Genomic DNA, 21,215 nt, shown 5'->3' with positions numbered 1-21,215 from the left:
CTTAACTAACACAAGTGATGTATTTTGTTGGCTTGTGTGGGGTATTTTGGTGAAGTTAATCGAGTCAGTCAATTCAGTGCACATCAGGTCTAGCTTGCATGTAGTGATGAGGCAGGATGAAGGATGAAGAGGATGAGGCAGAGCGGGCTGGAGGTTAGGGACACAGCCCTGTGACCAGAAGGTCGCCAGTTACATCCGTGAGCCAACAGTACATGACTGAGGTGCCCTTGAGCGAGGCACCTAATACCCAACTGCAGCCCGATCACTGCAGATAGGGCTGCCCACCGCTCCGGGCAGGTGTGCTCACTGCCCTGTAGTGTGTGTCTTCACTAGTGTGTATGTGGTGTTTCACGGCACAGATGGGTTAGACTGCGGAAGTGAAATTTCCCCCGTTGGGTGTTCCCCCGTAAGGGTGTTTTTAATTAATTAAAGTCCTTGGAGGAAAAACATACAGCATTGTTGTTCGCCACAGTACCTGATTTTCAAAAACGCCATTCATGTTTCTCACAGAGAAAAGTTCCAACTATGGGCATGGTTTTGACTACAGAACGATGGCATGACTTCAGAGGTGTACAGGTAAGTTTGAAAGGGTTGGTATGAGCATGTAACAAAGGCCAGGCCCTTACAGTAGGTGTGTATGTGCATACACTTGTCAACACACTGTGTTTATAATTGCACACTAGATAAGTGATAAAGGACAAAACATGAGAGATATGCATATCTGGCAGCAGTAGCAGACTTTCTGGAGTGTGTTGGCGTGTACGTATGTTATTTTGTCTTGTTCAAGGAAATGCTACACCTTCTTGGTATGTGCGAAGGAGGAATTGAAGCTGACGAGCAAAAATCTACCATGTAGGTGTGAAGTCACAGCACAGGAACAGAGAAATGTGTGTGCATTGAGTGTAGAGGCAGGGTGCCACAAGGTGTGCGTGCATTTAGGAGAGTTTGTAATTTCACCCACTGCTTAAACACACATGAATGCTCAGTCTGAAGGACAGTATCTGCAGGCCGTTCTAGTGAAGCTCACCTGTTTAATCCTTAAAACCAACAATGCTTTCAAATTCCTGAAGGCACCTCTTTCTCCTTTTCTTTCCCTCGTTTAACCTAAACCAACCTGAAACCAGAATTCATGACCTGAGATCCACCATAGGTACCTGAACAATGCAGCAAATGGAACATCTGCCCAGCTCCCCATTTTAGTTGTGGGCAGCTCCTCCTGCTAGCTGGGCGTGATGCTACCAAGATGGAAGGGTGAAGGCTAGGACATTGTTCCTCAGAGATGTGTGACGAGCCCCCACATCTTTTCAAACTGTCACTAACGCAATGTCATTGGATAGTTCAATGTGCTTGCAGGAGAACACTAACTCCTAAATCTGATATGTCAGCTAAAAGAAATTTCATCAGATTTTAGTTGGAGTATTGCCTACTGGTTGTATAGCAGTACAGATTTACTGTCCTCTGAAAAGAACTCAACACACAGCCATTAATGTCTAAATAGTTGGCAACACAAGTGAGTCCACCTCACAGTAAGCATGTCAAACTTTGGCTCAAAGTGTCAGTATTTTGTGTGACCACCAGAGCTGCACAGGTTGCTACTGGAATCCTCTTCCACTCCTCCATGATGACATCACGGAGCTGGTGGATGTTAGACACCTTGCACTCCTCCTCCTTCTGCTTTTGAGGATGCCCCACAGGTGCTCAATTGGGTTTAGGTCTGGAGACATACTTGGCCAGTCCATCACCCTTACCTTCAGCAAGGCAGTTGTCATCTTGGAGGTGTGTTTGGGGTCGTTATCGAGTTGGAAAACTGCCATGCGACGCAGTTTCCGAAGGGAGGGGATCTTGCTCTGCTTCAGAATGTCACGGGACATGTTGGAATTCATGTTTCCCTCAGTGAACTGCAGCTCCCCAGTGCCAGCAGCACTCATGCAGCCCCAGACCATGATGTTACCACCACCATGCTTGACTGTAGGCCAGAGACAGTTGTCTTGGTACACCTCACCAGGGTGCCGCCACACATGCTGGACACCATCTAAGCCAAACAAGTTTATCTTGGTCTCGTCAGACCACAGGACATGGTTCCAGTAATCCATATTCTTGGACTGCTTGTCTTCAGCAACCTGTTTCCAGGCTTTCTTGTGCATCAGCTTCAGAAGAGGCTTCCTTCTGGAATGATGGCCACGCAGACCGAGTTGATGCATTGTGCAGCATATTTTCTGAGCACTAACAGGCTGACCTCCCACTTCTTTAACCTCTGCAGCATTGCTGGCAGCACTTATGCGTCTATTTTTTGAAGCCAACTTCTGGACATGATGCTGAACAAGTGGACTCAACTTATTTGGTCAACCCAGGCCAAGGCGTGTTCTGAGTGGAACCTGTCCTGGAAAACCACTGTATGACCTTGGCTACTGTGCTGTAGCTCAGTTTCAGGCTGTTAGCAATCTTCTTATAGCCTAGGCGTCTTTGTGGAGAGCAACTATTCTATTTCTCACATCCTCAGAGAGTTCTTTGCCATGAGGTGCCATGCTGAATATCCAGTGGCCAGTATGAGCGAATTGTACTCATAACACCAATTTTAACAGCCCTGCTGATCCTTGTAACACTAAGTCACATGACACCAGGGAGGGACAAGGACACAATTGATCACAATTTGGACATTCACTGTGAGGTGCACTCACTTGTGTTACCAGCTATTTCGACATTAATAGCTTTTATATTTTCAGAGGACAGTAAATCTGTACTGCTATACAAGCTGTATGCACATTTCATACATAGGCATCAACTTCACTATTTATGTTTATCTTAACTAATTTCAGAGATTTTAAGCATAAGCCTTTAGATGAGTAGCACATTCAGTGAGGCAATCCAAGTGTTTGAGCACAGAACCTGCTGTTGTTAGTGTAAGATTAGGAACACTATGTGCAGAGCTGCTTAACATGCTATTGTGGGGAAATTTCAGTTAGCAGAGAGGGCAGACTGTGTCTGAGAAGGCTTGTTCAAAATGTGGAGCAGACAAGGTTTTCATGGGGGGAATACCAACTCAGATTTCTTTACAGTGGTGGTGATGGGAACCAGGGGTCCCAATGTCCACAATGCAAATATAACCATTTTATTTACTATCCAAAACCTTTTCAGTGGAAAAGTGGACTTGCCTGGGAAGCCATATCGATCAGGGTGTTGATTTGCAATCTCGATCCTTCTGGAGTCTTCAGAAAATCCACCAGACTGCCTGAAATTGAAGCATGCACAGTGAACTCAGTGACATCCCATTAAAAATACAGAAATGCAGTTGTCTTGACTTATTACTTCTGGACAGTGCTAGCAGTGGTTTGGCTTGTAAATACAACCGAAACCTCTTGAGGAACTTTAGGAAAGGTTTGATGACCATTTGGAAGTTGTTTCTTCAGTATGTTACAGTTACGTTAGTAAGTTAAGTCATACTTTTAGGCTACCAGCAGATCCAGGATAAACTGTTTAATCTAGGCTATTTCTTATGGCTTCTTGCAATAACAGGGGAACAAGGGATAGGTGAGTCTCCTCAGCATAGAATCTTTCTTTTTTCCATAGTGTGCCATTGAGATGTGCTATCCTGGCCAGGCGATAAAGGTCAAAAAGGTCATGAACACTGATTTTTAGTAGTAGCGGTGCTAGTAGTGGTACTAGTGGTACTGTTATTATCGTTAATGTTATTAGTAGCATTGTTAGAGTTCTAAGTGATTATAAACTACAGGGGGAAAAATAAAAATGCATCATAATAAAATTAGACAAGCTGGAAACAGGTTGACAAACTGACTTCAAGACAGGTTTTTGTTGGCTGTGGACACTCTTTATAGGTCACCAATGAAACAAATGTTTAAAATGAGTTTGGGATGTCCATTCACAGCATCACTGACAGGCTGTCTGTTTTCAAACAGGGCATATTTTGAGTATATAATGGCGCTCTTTGTTTACTGGGTAAAACACCAACTGTGGAACTCCAGTCATTCAGGTCATTTAATGGTCTAGTGGTAACAAGTAAGGGTGACTGAATTCGCTGTGTTTCGTCAGGTCACTTGGGTGAGTGGCGAAACAACTTTAAGATCACATCACAAGTCCATTTGCCTTAATACTCCCAGACAACACTAACAATAGTTTGACCCATAAATACGACCAAGAACCATTCAAGAACTACTTTGATGGTGGTGCAAGGAATCGCTTCATCAACATGTAAACAGTGTGGCAAGTCAAGTGAATTACATTGTTTAAGCTGGGCTATTTTAATGGCTTCTTGAAGTAACAGTAAACTGATAGTCACCAAGTCATGCTTGGGCTTGGTGCTTAACTATATTGAGTCTAAGCCATGGGAGACAGCAGGCTGGTGAATGACTATGTGCTTCACGAAGGTGTTATCTGACCTCATATAAGGTCATAAATATAGAAGTACTTAGAATAGATTCTAAAGACGAGAACAAAACATTCTCAGGAAATCCGCTGGGTCACTGAAGATTAGTGGCTGTGATGTATGGCCTTGTGCACGGGGGGAATTATTTGTGTTGGAAAAAAGAGCCAGTGCCCACAGACTTTTGTTGTGCCTCTGCACTTCCTTGAGGACGCATCGCGCTGTCAGGAACTAGCCCTCAAGGGAACTGCCGCGCCAGTCTTGTTGTAAGGATATGGGAGTTAAGGTCGTAGGGTTAAGTTTAGCTTGTGTCTCTATTTTTTATTTGTTTGAGCTGATATGAACAGGCCTGGATGATTGCAGGGGTTTTCTGGGAGCATGCCTGGGGACCTGTGCCACTAGGGGGCCCACATGAGCAATCCTAACAGAGCTGAAACGGCGATGACTTGCAGTGGCAACTTTCGCAGCTATTTCTACCTTATCGTATATACTTGAAAATCCCAATCCTTTCACATAATTGCCAAACATCCGTTTCATTTTCTCCTCCCATCACTGCTTAGATTCACTGCTATCTGCCATTACCTCGTTCAAGCTTTCAGCTTTGTTTGTTTAGCAGCAAGCCAAATTTTCCTGCGAATGTAGTTTGAAGGCACATAGTCATCAGACCTGGATCACCAAATTAAAGGCCCTGGAGGCAAATGTCCGGTGGGATCCCACCTGACAGCCTTTTACATCTTACATAAGGTGTAGGCAGCACCACATTGCTAGCATACTAACCGCTGTGTTGGCCATGTCACTGCTAAGAGTGTTTTTTTTTCCAGTCAAGACCAGACTATCCACAAATTCGCAAGAACACAATGTCATAAACAGAACAACTAATGCAGCAATTCCCTGTGATGCATGCACTCTTGACCCTAATTACCCCAATGAAGATGACCAATTAAAATCAGACGGCTGAAACATAATACAAATGGAAAAAAGCAGTGAACTTAAATGTCCAAACCGTCAGGCATCCTATGCCAAAGCATGTCTTTTTGTTCTTCATTTCATGCTATATCTAACCTCTGATGACTTAATGCATGGAGACAAACAGTTTACAGATCACTACCAACAAGGATGATGCACGCTTTTTCTTTCATTCGGGTGGCTGACGTTTTATATTTATTTTAGAAAATGGTCCTCTACTCTGTTTCTGATCTTGCTTCTACAGATCCCCCAGACGCATCTATTAAACACATGGAACTTCAAATCCAAAGTTCATTCAAAGGAATGTTAGCTGACTGCTAATAACCTGAAAGCTTACCCATGAAAAACAAGAGGACGTTTCCGAGTCCAGATTATGATCGGCCATAACACAACAACAAGGTTGAAACCTGGTTTTTTTTTTGTTTGTTTTTGCTGTGCTGCTAGTGAAGTTCCCACCACGAGACAAAACAGCTGTTTAGATTTTATCAGCTGTTTGCAGGGGCCCCTGGGCACATGCCCATCAAACCCATAGGATAATCCAGGCATGATCATCATCAAAAGACATCAAGGGTAACATGGAACCTGTACATAAACATATTTCATGCCTGCTGTGGCAGTACGCTTTAGCTTGGTATACTCGACGGTTAGGTTGTTGAGGTGGGGTTCTTTCTTTCTTGTTACATCTCGGCATCTGACGCAGCAAGTTTGGAAACTGTTCTGCCTGGCAACTTGCTATTGTCTTTATGCCAGCACAGTCCTTTCTAGAAGAAACGGATGAGAAGAGTTTACCTAATAACCTGTTTTTTATGTTTTTATTTATCGACTAGTACAGTTTATCACAGCTTAAATTGTTTTTTAGTAGACAACAAATAAATGATGAATAAAGTTACTTTACTTTAAGCTACATTAGATGTATTTAATTCAAGAGGCCTATTTTAAGAACCATTTGGAGTAAGCTAACTGAATTAGACAATAATACCACTTTAATCCTTTAATAGACACACACAGAGCTTCAAGATGTGTGAGGGAAGTGTGGAGAGGGGGATGGCGAGAAATATACATCACATAAAATCTTTTACAGCGAATTAATATGCTGGCAAAAAAACAGTTACAGATAGGGCACCACCAAAAATGAGTCCATGGGTCTCGAAATAAAGAGGGACAGGGCCTTGGCAAAGGGCACAGACCAATAACGGCATAGCTGATTGTGCTTTCAGACACGCGGTGGCTGTACGAGCACATCACGAGATGTGTGGCAGTGAGCCAGTGCTGCACAAAGCCGACCCCTTTATGGCCATTCCACACTAACACCCGTCGCAGCATTGCTCTGAAGGAGCTTTTGTTGTTGTCAGCTTGGACTTTGTACAACCCATATATGAAAAAAAATTCCATACTATGTTCCTCCCCAGTCATGTTTTGGGGTACTTTTTGGTGCCACAGTTGCCTTTTTACTGAGAACATCACGCAGGCGTTTTGAGGTAATTTGGGGAAATTACACAAATCTTTTATCGCATAGAAATCAGCCAGTCAAGTCACATACAGATTACATTACCAGAACTAATCCAGCCCAAATAGGTTTTAAGACTGAGGCTGTGAAGGTTTCCAGTGAACCAAATCACTGAGTTGCCTGGAAGAAGTTAACCCCTTAAAATCCATACTACTATGAAGAATCCATACTACTATCCATGTTACAAACCTAAGCCTTATTAATCAGTAACTACAGGGACTTCAGTGCAAACTGGCTGAGCTATTCTTAGGACACCTGCACATTTAAGAGGTTAATGTGACAAGACTGTAACCTTGAAGTTGTCACTCATACAAGAGTTTGATCAGTTTAGCTTTGATGATAGCACAGTACAAGAGTAAGCAGTCCAATACAGTTGGATAACCTGTCAAATGTGAGAGCTGGACGAAGTACACAAAACATGTTCTTGAGTTAAAGTAGATACCCAAGGTAAAATATCACTCCAGTAAAAGTAGAAGTTCCTCCCTTTAGACCTCCACTTGAGTAAAAGTACTAAAGTATTTACCTTCAAATGTACTTAAGTATAAAGTAAAAGTACTAAAAGAGTAATTCTGGCTCTGATCTGGTCTTGTTATCATTTTTATAACAAGACTGGCTTCATGAACTCATTTCAGGTGAAAGTCCTCCAGCGTCTCTCTTGGTAAACCAGTCTTTTAATAGAACGTCATTAATTAGTGACGCTGACGTCTATTAAAATGATCAGAAGCACAAAACACTGAAGGTAAACAGTTTCCATCAGGGAGAACCGAGTGGCTCTGAAATCACTTTTTACACACAAGCAAAGTTTCAGTTTCAGATTTATTTACAACTTAGTTCCAAGTTTAAGTTGAATAAAAACTGGCTTTAAACTCAGGATCACAGATGAGCTCCTTTACTATGTTGATCTGTAGGCGTCTGTTCATAAACATAAACCAGCCCAAACTCATTTACTATAAAATGAAATGGTGTTTGTAGAAATTCAGAAAAAAGACACTGAATTTACATGCAAAAAGTCTAAGCCTAATTATTCAGTAACTGCATGAAATTAATGTAAAGTTTTATTTTATTTATTTTTTTGTAAAAGCTCCCCTCAAATTAACGGAAAATGCTATATGCTTACAATTTACTGCTAAAAGATCCTAAATGCTCTTTGTATTTTTTTTTATAAAATTGATTTTTACAGAGCAGATCACTGAAGAGACGCCAGCTGAGATCTGGTTTATAGCTCCGATTTGTGGGAAAATGGGTTCAGCTTCTTTTATTGTTGTAAAATGACATCACCATTTGTTTGACTGGAAAAAAGACAGTTACAGTGACGAAGCACACTTTGGAACCACTGGTGGGCCCAAGGACTTAACTTTGAATGTAAGCTAAAGTAAAGCAATTTTGGAGCATTTCTCCTGGTGAGATTTTCACAAACTGTAAAGAGCAGCTGGTGTGCTCAGATGAAAATGAAAATCGAAAAAGATGGAGATACTTGTGTTTTTTTTATTGATAGTGACGATATTAGGACCATGGGGCGCTCAGGTGGTGTGGCCATGCAAAGTGTCTCTCGGAAGGTGTCACGTTCCATAAGAACAACACTTACTGTAGCAGTTGTGTGTGTTAATGTGTTTCATTAGGGTATTTAAGTTAAGTAGGGTGGTTAAAAGAGCATTAACCTGTCTGCACAGTGCTGTCCCCATCTTCTTCTGCACTGACCCTACAATATGCTAGTATAAGAGTTTGCCCAGTGTTAATTGATGGGATATAAGCTTCCATTACTTGTTAGCTACATTAGCCTCTTAGCTCCTGTGCATAACTAAAGCAACCCACTTCACCTTCACCAAACCTATCCTGGGTGATTAACCGCATCTGGAATAAGGGGAAAACTGTTCACTCATTTTTCAACCAACAAACACTCTAAAGGTCTTAAATGCATGACAGATGATTATCACATGAGGATGCCCTGAGTGTCCTGCCCACAAAATGAGAGAAGAGAGAGAAAGAGAGGCAGAGGGAGGCCAAGTGGCTCGAAGGGAGTCAAAGTCATGTTGTGGTTGTAGTGTAACTATTTTCAGAAATGACTGATCCATTTCAGGTCATTTTTGGCTTTGATGTTTTTTTTTCTTTAGCCAAAAGAGCAGAGTGGGCACGCCCGGACCTGAACAGCTGTATCAAAGGGCTTGTGCAAGTGAGGTGTTTTCATTTTCAAGAGGAAGGTAGTGGTGGGGAGCATGCCTGTGTGTATGAAAAGGTTGACTAGAAGACACACACCACACACACACACACAGAGGAAATGAAGCATAAACAGATGTGCAACATCACCCTCTCTGTTAAGTGTCAGATGAGTGTGATCTGGACGACCTGATACTGGCCTCACTAGTGGAAATTTCCCACTCTTTAGTCTAAATATGTTCAGTCTAGACATGACCTAGTGATTTAGATCTAGTGAAACATAGCTTATTGTTGTCTGACGTATTTTCCTTTAGAAGCCATCCATATAAACCTGTGTGTGCATAGGCATCTATTGGGGGGGTGCATCGGGTCACTGGCCTAAGTGAATTGTCAGAAAGTAACTTGCCCTACAGTGATGGAGTGACTGTGGTAGTAGATTGGTAGTAGTTATAATCTAGCAGTAGTTATGTAGAGGTATGCAGTAACTACTGTAGTAGTCAAGTTACTGCCTTTACTAATGTTTCTTAGGTTAGTGTAAGCTCCTTCAAAATGCACTCAAGTACTCCGACGCAAAAAAACCTTCACAGACTGTGGAATATAACTTCATGCTTTTCTTCATGCATGTCGTTCTTAAGAAATATATTTTTTACATGTTAAGTGAGAGAACAGGCTTTTAAAATGAATTATAAAAGATATTATAAGATAAAAAAACCATAAGATAAATGTCACAAAAAGTATTTGTGCGTGTTTGAGTCAATGTGCATGTGCACTTTTGCGTGAGTGTATTTGTGTGTGTATGGTCTTGTATGATATTGCTACACATGCATTTCTAAGTGTTTCTAAATGAGTCATTGACATGGCATAAGGGACTGCCCTGCCAGCCACGGCAGCTTTAGATAACCAGCAGCTAACCTACATTTAGCTTTTAGCCAGTAAATATGTTTTTGGATTCTGACGCTGATAGCTATTAAAATGATCATAAGCACACGATGGAAAAACTTCAGTAACAGTAACTTCAGTACAGGTTCATAAAAAACTACTTAAGTACAGTAACGAATTACATTTACTTACTGTCTACCACTGATGAAAATATGCACATATGTGAGCACATTCATACACAATGAATATGAGCAACGAATGTATAACTGTATTGAGTTTATCAAATCATTTACAGTGATGTTTCCTTTCTGCCCCACCTTTACATTGCATATGGGCGTTGGGACCAGCGATTGAACACGTCAGTTCAGGTTAGAAGTGGGTGATATACTTTTCATCCGGTACACCGGTTGACTTTCTTTTTAAGGTATTAGTTTTGTCATTACTGTTCTATTGGTATGCAGGTAAGTGCAGATAATGTGAAATACAAACAGCGCAAAACACAGATTCCCTTCGTAATCAGATTTAATGAGTTAATGAGTTTACTGGGGTAGAAGAGAGTGGAAGGAAAAGCCAGTCTCTTGGGATTAGCTGTTAGCCTAGCATAGAGACTAGCTAGCTGTCTGTGTGCACCACCTATGGTGCTCATTCAGGAAATGCCTCAGTCACGTTTACCCTCATTTAATGCTCTGAATTCAGTTCATGAAGGCCTTACTAATTAGCTGTAGAGCTGAATCAGGTGTGTTTAATGAGGCAGTGTGCTGAAGTGTGCAGTGTTTTGGGCCGCGAGCACTGAAGCCTGACACATGTGCTGTGATTGGTCGTTTTCTTTGTCAGTTAAATGGCTCATTTCTATCAAAGTCAACAACTCTCAGAACCTACACAATCTGGTTTGCAATACTTCTCAGTACTGTATTTCAGTGTGGTTTTTCAGGGCTTGCAGTGGAATTGGTTTAACTTGGTACAGTTCTGTAGTGTTTCCATACTAATACAGTACTGGGTGCTTCGAGTTTAGCTGAAGCGTAAATAATGTGGTGCGCTTAAACCTCACTCTCATTCAGTGTGTCTCACTTAATCTCTCTCACCTTTCTCCATGTACTCAGTGATGATGTAGATGGGCTCCTGTGTCACCACAGCAAACAGGCGGACGAGGCGCGGGTGCTGAAGAGTCTTCATCAGGTTGGCTTCAGCCAGGAAGGCCCCGATGGACATAGTGCCTGGCTTCAGGCTCTTAATAGCCACCCTCCGGTTATTATTGTACAGGCCTACATGGAGAGAAGACAGGGAGTGTGTATTATTCCAGAGCCCAGAAGCAGTTTAACAGAGATAAATGTCAGTGAGACTTCATGCGACTGTTTATCCCATATTAGAGGTGTAAAAACGCATTGCTGCATATCTAAATCGATTATGATTGATTATAATAAAATTCAATGTAACATGCACTCACAAAATAAAATTCTGGGAATGTTTTTAAATGAAGATGGCGTATTGGTGGTTGGGATAGCGTAGCGATTAACACCTCTGCCTTCTACACTGTAGACTGGGTTTCAATCCCCACCTGGGCAAACACCCTACACTATACCAATAAGAGTCCTTGGGCAAGACTCCTAACACCGCCTTGGCCTACCTGTGTAAAAATGATCAAATTGTAAGTCACTCTGGACAAGAGCGTCAGCCAAATGCCGTAAATGTAAATGTATTGGTAGTGCACTGTTAAGTTGGCTTGAAAACGCAAGCAAAATGTTGCTCATGGGGGTCATGGGGTCCTGACCACTGAAGAACAGGGTAAAAGGGGCTAACAGAGTATCAGAGAAACAGATGGACTACAGTCTGTAACTGTAGAACTACAAAGGTCACCTATATAGTAAGTGGAGCTGATAAAATCTACAATGAGCATAGAAACAAGGAGGTGGTCATGATGTTATGCCTGATCGGAGTATAAACCCAGTTACAATCAGCCGTGTTCTGCAGCTGATTATGAAGCATTATTACCTGGCTTTGTCGAGCCAACTTGCCTTTAGTTTTCCACTATCGTGTAAACAATTTTAAGCATTATTGCCAAATACATAAAAAAATCATGGTTAAAATCCACTCATGGAGAAATGTGGGACTTCATGCTGATTTGTATTGTTCTTAAGAAATCGCATCGAATAGTTGTGAAGTTAAATATTTACATAGATATAGAACATTTATATAAACATTATTATTGTATTGTATTATAAAAATGATAATACAACATCTTTTAAAAATGATACTAATGAACAGAAAAGGTGAAGCTTCCTTTAATATGACAGTGAATATGGCATTGTCATTTTATTCAGTATTAATTGTCCTTTGTGATGACTGTTGTTGACGCTACTGGGTCTAATATGACTACATTCAGTCTGCTGCTAAGAAGGTTATTCGTGCAGTGAGGTTAGTGAATACTCCAGCAGAAGTAAGTTAAAGTGACTGGACTTGTGGTTCAAAGTGGAGCTGTGGTATTTTAGCCTCTGTGGTTCATTCATATAAATGATGTCATGAAACCTCAACATCACAACAATGTAGTGGTGCCATACTGCTGGGGAAAGATATCATAGCAGTGTAAGCGGCGATCAGCATGTTGTTCTTCTCATGTAGGTAGACTGTTTTGTAGGTTGTCTTGAGCCAAGGAGTTAGTCTTCCTATGTTTGGCCATGCTCTTATGGAGCAATTGTTTCATTTCAAGAGAAACTTTAAGATTATACCACAAATCCACTTGGCTGCCCATTTGTGTTATAATAATAGACATTGCCATTGGTTGGGAAGATTTCATGCAACAAGTCACAGACATGAGGAAGGTGAAGGAGCTTCCTAAGGGCATTGATGCGCTTTGTAGTTGTGACGCAGAGCGATGAGGTGGACGCATGCACTGAGAAAAGCGAGGTTTATTCTGGGCAAATCCAGGTCATTCATGGTTGAAACGGTCCAGGTTCATATAGCAACACGGAGATAATGAGGGTCAGACATGACAAAAGAACACAGGCAAAAGACAACGGTGGCAAGAAAAACAAAAACACTCCAATCAGTACATGAAACATACAAAAATTCAGCACATACATATTCAACATATTCAACAAAGACCAACAAAAACAAGGGACAAACACAGGTCTTAAATATGCAAGGGCTTACTAGGGATAACAAGACACAGGTTGAAACCCAGAGGTAACAATCAGTGGCAGAGTCAGACAACAAGGGGGCTGGACTGAGACTCAAAACAAAGAAAGCCTGTGGACTAGACCAGAATACAACACGCACACATGGACAGAACTGGGAGGAGCCAATCGTGGCAGTAGTTCTACACTTACAGACTATAGTCCATACTTTCACCCTGTTCTTCAGTGGTCAGGACCCTACAGGACCACCTCAGAACAGGTATTATATTGGTGGCGGATCATTCTCAGCACTGCAGTGACACTGATGTGGTGGTGGCGTGTGTTGTGCTGGTGCGAGTGGATCAGACAGCAGTACTGCTGGAGTTTTTAAACCCCTCAGTGTCACTTCTGGACTGAGAATAGTCCACCAACCAAAAATATCCAGCCCGCAGCGTCCTGTGGGCAGCGTCCTGTGACCACTGATGTAGGACTAGAACATGATCAGCACAAACAGCGCAGCAACAGATGAGATACTGTCTCTGACTTTACATCTATAAGGTGGATCAGCAAGATAAGAGTGTCTAATAGAGTGGACGGTGAGTGTTTACAGTGTAATACTTGCTCTGTGGTGGTCCTGTGGGGGTCCTGACCATTTATGAGCTAAGTAAAAGTGGGCCAACAAAGTGTACAGACAAAGTGCTTCTATATGATAGGTGAAGCTGATAAAATGGACAATGAGTGTAAGTACTTACTTAAGTAAGTATACTTAATGAAGTTGCTAATTAGTGTATATTTCAAACAACAAAAACAAAAGTTTCTGAAAATCTTCTATTTACCAGAATGCTATCTATCCATAGATGGTGTTATGTATGGATCAGAGAACATGTTATTATAAACACTCAGTTAATATAATAGGTCTACGCAGCTGCCTGAGGACCAATTCTCATTGAAAGTGAAACGGAGCACTAGCTATGCTATGATGAAGGTGCATTCAGGTGCCGAAGCTTTGAAAGACAGTAAGATAGCCAAATCAGTTGCTGCAGCCATCATGACAAGGATGTGGTTTCACTCTAGCCTGCTAGCCTTTAAAGGGCCTACAACCTACATTTTACTTGGACTTTGTTCCCCTCAGGCTCACTTATCACACCTCTGCACCAAAATCCTAATACATCTTCAACCTTTAGAATCAGTCTGTTTTTGTTACTGTGCCTTTAAGACTGATATATGCAAACAAGCTCTGTTCTGATTGGCTGCTCTGCATTGCACCTCATTGAAAAACAAGTCCAGGCTGAAACACTCCACTTAAGTTCGGTATGAATGGGCAGGGCTAAAGTGATGGAGGGAGACTGATCATTTAAATTGTGGGTTTTATGACATCACAAATGCAGTGCATTCAAAACGGGCAGGTTTAGCTTCCATGCATAGGTTTTAACAATGTTTTGAAACTCTAACTCAAAAAAAAATGAGACAAAATTAGGTGTTCTATGATATGCAGCCTTCAAAATGACATATGTCCAGCTATATTTAGCTCAGACACCACATGAGGCTACTTTTCCTGCTCTATTGTCCGTGGTGTCCATGGAACTGGTCAGAGACAATAGGAGAAAAGTCCCATCCACACAGAAATGCTTATGTAGGTTAGTGATAGCATTTGTATAGACATTATCACAACATTGAAGCTTCCTGTCTAGCACTACATAAAACAAGAGGGCTAATAAAAAGGACAAAATGACCCTTCTACTACTGACCAGGGTCAGGGTCATGTTACACCCCGTCTGACAATCGATAAATGCCGTGAACATCAACAAACTGAATAAAGATCTAGGAGTAAAGGCTCAGTATGTGAGACCAAAGCTTGATTCAAAGTAAGTTACTTTTTAGCTGAGGCTAGCACATGTATGCTTCGGTTAAACTGTTTGGTGCTTGCAGAGATGAATGTAGACTACACTGCTCTAATCTAAACCTAAATCATTTTCATAAAGACCACAGCCGGAAGTTTCTGAATCAGTTACATTTAGCGAGTGCAGTATTGTAGCATAGCTGCATTTATACCAAGGGTGATGTATTCTAGACTTCACTTAGGAGCAGGCTTACTAACGTCTTGCACCATCGCAGACTAAACGTTGCCATTGAAAAGCGGCTGCGATCGACTGAAAGAAAATGGTTCTTCGAGGGTTCTTTAGTAACGAAAATTCCTAAGCCGTTTAATTGCTTCATCAACCATACCAGAGGTCGGCAATCCAAGTGTTAAAAAGAGCCATTTAGTCCTTTCAACAAAAATTCAACCACCTTGGGTGTCACAACATTTTATGTCTTGGTTGTAAATATGTCTCAGTACGTGCTGATGTGCTAGTATAGGCTAAAAAGGTATAATGTAAATAAAAACGCAGACTTACTTTGCTCTGCTTTAAGCCTTAGCTGAGCTTTTATTTAGCTGTAGCTGCTTTTCTCGCATCTCTGACAGGAAACTGTTACGCAAAAGTGGACCAGTTGCTTGTAAAATGTCTCTGAACATTTGATTTTTTACGAGGCTGAAGTCGCTTCTCATTTGCCAGCTTCTTGTTAGAATTTCCCTGTTCCACCTTAAATGGTGCCTGAGGTGCAAGAATGTAAGTGCTGCACCATTTAAGGTGGGACGGGAAAATTTGAATAAGATGCTGATTGCAGCTTCGTGACTTTATAGAGTTTGACAGCGGATTAAACGTATCAGAAATCCAGCTGGAGTAATTCTGAAGGCAAATAAGCCAAATGGCTTTGAAATTATCGATGTTCATCTTAAGTCTTTTTCTTTGCCTTTTTATTAGCTACTAGCTAGGAGAGACTGTTGTCTGCATTGCTATAGTGACCAACAGTCTGCGCACCAACCTTCAGGATTAAAGGTTAGCGAATTAGCAGATATAGGCTAAATTAACTCCAAAGTTTAAGAAGATTTATTGTTGAAACTGTGTTAGAACAACCAGCAGAGCTTTATTTTACTGAAAATGAGGATTTTTTTTTTTACCAAGAAATCTAACTCTACTGTGGAACCGCATCAGGGGACTACATCGATATCAGTGATATACTATTAGGTAGATTCAGTGATATCAGTTTAGGTGATAAAGCTATGGAATGGTTTTGGAATTACCTAGCAGTTAGAACTCAGTGTGATAGATAGATGTGAATCAAGTATCTCCAAGGGAGTCCCCCAAGGTTCAATGTTAGCCCCTGTATAATTTCCAATTTTTATAAATACCATTGGAAAGAACATGCTTATAGCTAAAGTGATGCAACAGATGATGATCTGATGAGTCTACAGATTGCCTTTCAGCAGCTACAGGCCTCATTGCATGATCTAAAGTTTCGTTTCCTAATACCAAGAAAGCCAAATTCATGATCTTTTCCAGAACTCGTCAGATTCTGCTGGCATTCAAGCCTTAGGAGGGGACGAAATTGAAAGACTGTCGTCCTACAAGTACTTTGAACGGATGATAGACTCTCTTTTAGAGTGTATAATAAGAACCTAGTGAATAAATCGAAGGTCAGGCTGGGATTTTATTATTATCCTAATAGGACCTGCCTGAATTTAGCACCTCGGAAGACACTTGCACAAGCTCTGTTTTTTAGGCTGCAGGGATATATATATATATATATATATATATATATATATATATTATTTACATACATGCTGACTCCTCTGTACTTCACTGCTTTGTGTCTCACATTTCATATCCAACTCATTGTCCCATACACATCACTGTGCACTTTATGATCTGGTTTCTTGGCCTTTATTATGCTTAAGGAGGCAGCAGCACTGGTGCATTTTCATTTATGAAGCCTTGCAGCGTGAACTTCTTTCTTTATCTGAGCAATTTTTTTTATTATGTATCAGCAGTTGCTATGATTCTCATGCCTCTAGAAGGCCCAAGATTAGATCTTTCTCCTATTTTGCATCTTAGTCATAAAGTAACTTTCAGAAAATACCACATCTTAATAAGTTTGTTTACTTTAGTGAGTTTAAAGCTTTGATAAAAATCATATAACTGAAGAGTGTGATTGCTCTTCCTTGGATTTTGTGTTTTGTGTTGTGTGTCTGTTGCTCTATTTCAGTTGTCCCACGTCTGTTTTATTCTGCTTGATTTTATCATTCTTGTAACTGGAAACTGGGTGCTGTCTTGGCCAGGTGTCCCTCAAAAAAGAGCTTTTAGTCTCAAGGGACATCCTGGTTAAATAAAAAAAGCTTCACACAGATTACGTTCCAGTATATATTGCTGTTGCGACACTGAGTTGTGCACTCTTTACTATTATTCTTCTTCACAACAAGGGCACGAAAGAAACTGACCTTTCTTTCTCTACTTGGTCAGCTTTAACAAGTGAAACAAGCACCGAAATTCAAAAATCTCTCTTTTTCTGTCAACTTTGTCCAGTTTTGTTGCTATTTATCCTCCGATTTTAGTTCGCATTCATTAAAGTTTGATTAAGCGTGAAAGGGTGGCGGACCAGTGCTCTTCAGTCTGATGTAAAATAGAGATAATGTCGACAAACAAGAAATCGGGTCTGGCCAGTAAATCAAATCTGGGCCATTTTTACCTGCAGGCGGAATGCAGCCTTAGTAAATCTGCTGCTTAACCAGCCACTGTGAGCCCAAGGTCAAGGATGAACTGCTGAATTGCTAGATAAGACACATTCACAGAATAAGGGATCATCTTTGACTTTTGAGTTCAAGGTATCTGGTTTTTTGGGAAATCCCGCTTTTCAGAAGTGCCCTCCTGACTTCCCAGGTGTGGCGAGTGCTGACTGTGGCTTTGTGGTCAAAGAGGAAGTTCAGGCTAAGACATGTTTCTCCACCACTGTGGCTGATTCATTCAGTTCTGACTGGTTTGGTTTCCGCAGCTGACATCCATACAGTCAATTCACTACCAGACAAACGCAATGGAGGCGTTTGGATGGACACACGCAATTGAAAGAGCATTGTTCATATGAACACACAGACAGGCTGTCTGCCAGGAGCCAGATTAGGCCAAAGATTTCACTATGAATTGTACATCTGCTCTATTGTATACATGACTTTTCAGTCATCAGATTTGGGCTGAATGTGGCCCAGGCTTGAATGAAGGAGCGGTCTGCACTTTTGAGCTGCTGGGTGTTCCTGACGGTTAGGCCCAAGCAGTTTATAATATGATTTTATGACTAAACTGTTGATGTTATGAAGCATAAAATGACTTTATAACGCTTAAGGACAAAAATATAAAGTTCAGAATCTCGTCTGAAGACAGGAATCTTGTTTGAGCATCATGCCAGTAGAAAGATGCACAAAACAACAGAGCAAAAACACAGCATTGCAGGAACTTGCTGCTTTGTAGGCCATGTGGCGCCACTTCTGGTAGCTAAGAGTCATGCGGTTTGAGGATAAATGCATAAAAAGAATCAAAATGAGTCACTTTCATAAAACAAAAACAACAATTGATACCCAACCCTATCCAGGATTGACAAACTAGTAACCAATCAGCTCCCAACTTCAGTAGGGGGGGGTATGCACTTACTGTCCAATCAAACCACATTTCTGAGGAGGTCAGTGGCACCCTAGCCCCCACCCACCAGACATACTGCTGCAGCATCCTTCCTAAAGCATGAGTTGTATCAGTGCTTTTGTCCATTTTTGTCCATATGAGTGAATCTATTACTCAAAGGGGATTTTTTTTCTAAATTTCTGCCTAATTCAGTGGTTGAGATGTGAAGTCATTTGGAGTGGTTTGATGTGAAATCCTTCACTGTAGAGAAACCTACTGATTTTTGAACAGTGGTGGTGATGGGAACCAGGGGTCACAAGGTCTACCACACAAATATAGCCATTTCATTTAGTACCCAGAACCTGAGTTTACATATATAATACTGAAAGCCATAAGTCTGAAAAAATAAGTATTCTTTGGGGTCTATTTTGCAGCACCTCGCTCTTCAAGTACCTCTCTGCCATTAATTTAAATGATTTAAATAAATGTTTCAGGCCAAATCCTTCTCTGAAACAATGTCACAGGCATCAGTCACGATATTCATAAGCATTTTAGGTAATAACTCTATGTGTTTGAGCTTTTAGAGGCGTTGAACTCTTCAGACGTATGGTTCCTGTCTTCTTTACCCCTGGTTCCTATTATACCATTACAACGGTAAAAGTTGATAAGACTCCTCTGAATGACTTTGTTAGAATCTCACCAGTTGAATTATGCAGACATTTGGAAATTGGTGGAATTTAACAGTGTACTTGCAGAATATATTATAAATGATTGGGTAATAGTAAAAGAGAGCCCAGCTAGTAATTCTACCACCATCAGGGACAAGGTAAATGCTCTGAGAAGCTCACGATGATATTGTTTACCGTGAGAGTTCTGCAGATGATAATCGTTTTTTATGAGTTGACATTATCATCCAAGTTTAGTGGTGCAACACGTTTTGAAGCGAACCGTACTCACCCATCCACACCTCCCCGAACTGGCCCTGGCCCAGCCTCCTCTCCAGCTTGAGAGACTCTCGTGGCACCTCCCACTCATCCTGCCACCACGGCTTCTGGGGCATTCGCGTCTGACATGGCTTCATCAGCCGCGTGCACAGGCCGTCAGCATCTCCTTCAGAGTGGAAGAGAGAGGGGGAGGAAACAGAGATAAGAGAATACTGAGTTATGGAAAAAAGAGCTTAGGTGGCAAAGGAAGCATCACACACCCATGACATCTTCGTCATGTGAACAGGTATAAGGTTCAGCTGACGGGAAACTGACAGAGGTGTTTCGCTTCTTTTATGACTGTAGCTCAATGCAGAGGTGTAGTTTGCGTATGCTTACCCATTAAGTTTCTTGAAAACCCCCTGAAAAGCGCACAATTATACATAAAAAGGTGATATATTTGACCAATACCACCACCGTATGTAACATTTTGGCACAATAAAGAAAATCTTTAAATAATTCCATCATTTTTAAAAAATATTTCTGCATTTTTAAACCGCTGCGATGTAAACAAAGTCATTCGGAGTGGTATTAATGTGAAAGGCACTATTCTAGAGTAGAGATGGGTGGTATGGCAAAAATATCACATCATGAACCTGCCCTCTGATCAAAAGGCTGCTGGTTGGATCCCCAGAGCCAACAGTATATGACTGAGGTGTCCTTGAGCAAGACACCTAACCCCCAACTGCTCTCCGGGCGCCATGGATAGGGCTGCCTACCACTCCGGGCAAGTGTGCTCACTGCCCCCTGGTGTGTGTCTTCACTAGTGTGTATGTGGTGTTTCACTTCACGGATGGGTTAGATTACCGAGGTGAAATTTCAAGCATAATAATAATAATACTAATAATCCTCCAAACTGCACTGCACTCAATCCAATTAAACTGGCTTAAACAGCTCACTTTATATGAAAGAAAACATATTGTAACATAATTTATCCCAATAACACAAAACATTGCAATATTGCACTCCTATTCTAGAGGAACGTTCCCAGTAGTGGTGATGAGAACCAGACATCTTCTGCCTCTAAAAGCTCCCTCACAGAAAGCTATTACATGAAAGGGTTAAGAATATGTGTGTAAGGCATTGTTTTACAGTCATTTTGAGAAAAGGTGTTGTTCCAAAATATATATTTTTAAAATATGTTCATTGTGGTGATGTACATGCAGGGAGTTGCAAAGCAAAATAGTCTCCAAAGAAAGCATTTTTTAGTCTCTAATCATAATGATCAGTCATTTATCATCAACATTACAACAGTAATATCGATGTTTACTTTTCATTTTGGATAGAAACTAAAATGGCTGTATTTGCTATAATAATACATTATATATTAGATATATTAGATACCTTAGATGTCACGACCCCTGGTTCCTATCACTGCCACTGTAAAGAAGTCAGTAAGTTTCTGTACAATGAAGTATTTAACACCAAGCCACTTTGAATGACTTTGTTTACATTTCAATGACAGAATTATGAAAATTCGGTGTAGTCGTGGGGGCAGTCATGGGCTGGAGGTTAGGGAACTGGCCCTGTCACTGGAAGGTTGCTGGTTCAATCCCCAGCACCGACAGTCCATGACTGAGGTGTCCTTGAGCAAGACGCCTAACCCCCAATTGCTCCCCGGGCGCCGTGCATAGGGCTGCCCACCGCTCCAGGCAAGTGTGCACACTGCCCCCTAGTGTGTGTGTGAGTATGTTGTGTTTCACTTCACAGATGGGTTAAATGCGGAGGTGGAATTTCCCCGTTTGTGGGATT

General features: G+C 41.3%; 1 protein-coding gene across 1 annotated transcript in view; it reads right to left on the bottom strand.

The window, feature by feature from the left end:
* The window catches only part of lck (LCK proto-oncogene, Src family tyrosine kinase), a 48,366-nt gene that overhangs the window by 6,491 nt on the left and 20,660 nt on the right, over window positions 1-21,215 (bottom strand). The window contains exons 8-10 of the mRNA XM_017707793.2: window positions 19,438-19,590; window positions 10,967-11,146; window positions 3,153-3,229 (exon numbers count right to left, since the gene is read on the bottom strand). Of these exons, the coding sequence (XP_017563282.1) occupies window positions 3,153-3,229; window positions 10,967-11,146; window positions 19,438-19,590 (410 nt within the window). The remainder of the gene's footprint in view (window positions 1-3,152; window positions 3,230-10,966; window positions 11,147-19,437; window positions 19,591-21,215) is intronic.

This window comes from Pygocentrus nattereri, chromosome 10 (genome assembly GCF_015220715.1).
Source record: "Pygocentrus nattereri isolate fPygNat1 chromosome 10, fPygNat1.pri, whole genome shotgun sequence".
Classification (NCBI taxonomy): Eukaryota; Metazoa; Chordata; class Actinopteri; order Characiformes; family Serrasalmidae; genus Pygocentrus; species Pygocentrus nattereri.
This window is presented reverse-complemented; position numbering and strand designations above follow the sequence as displayed.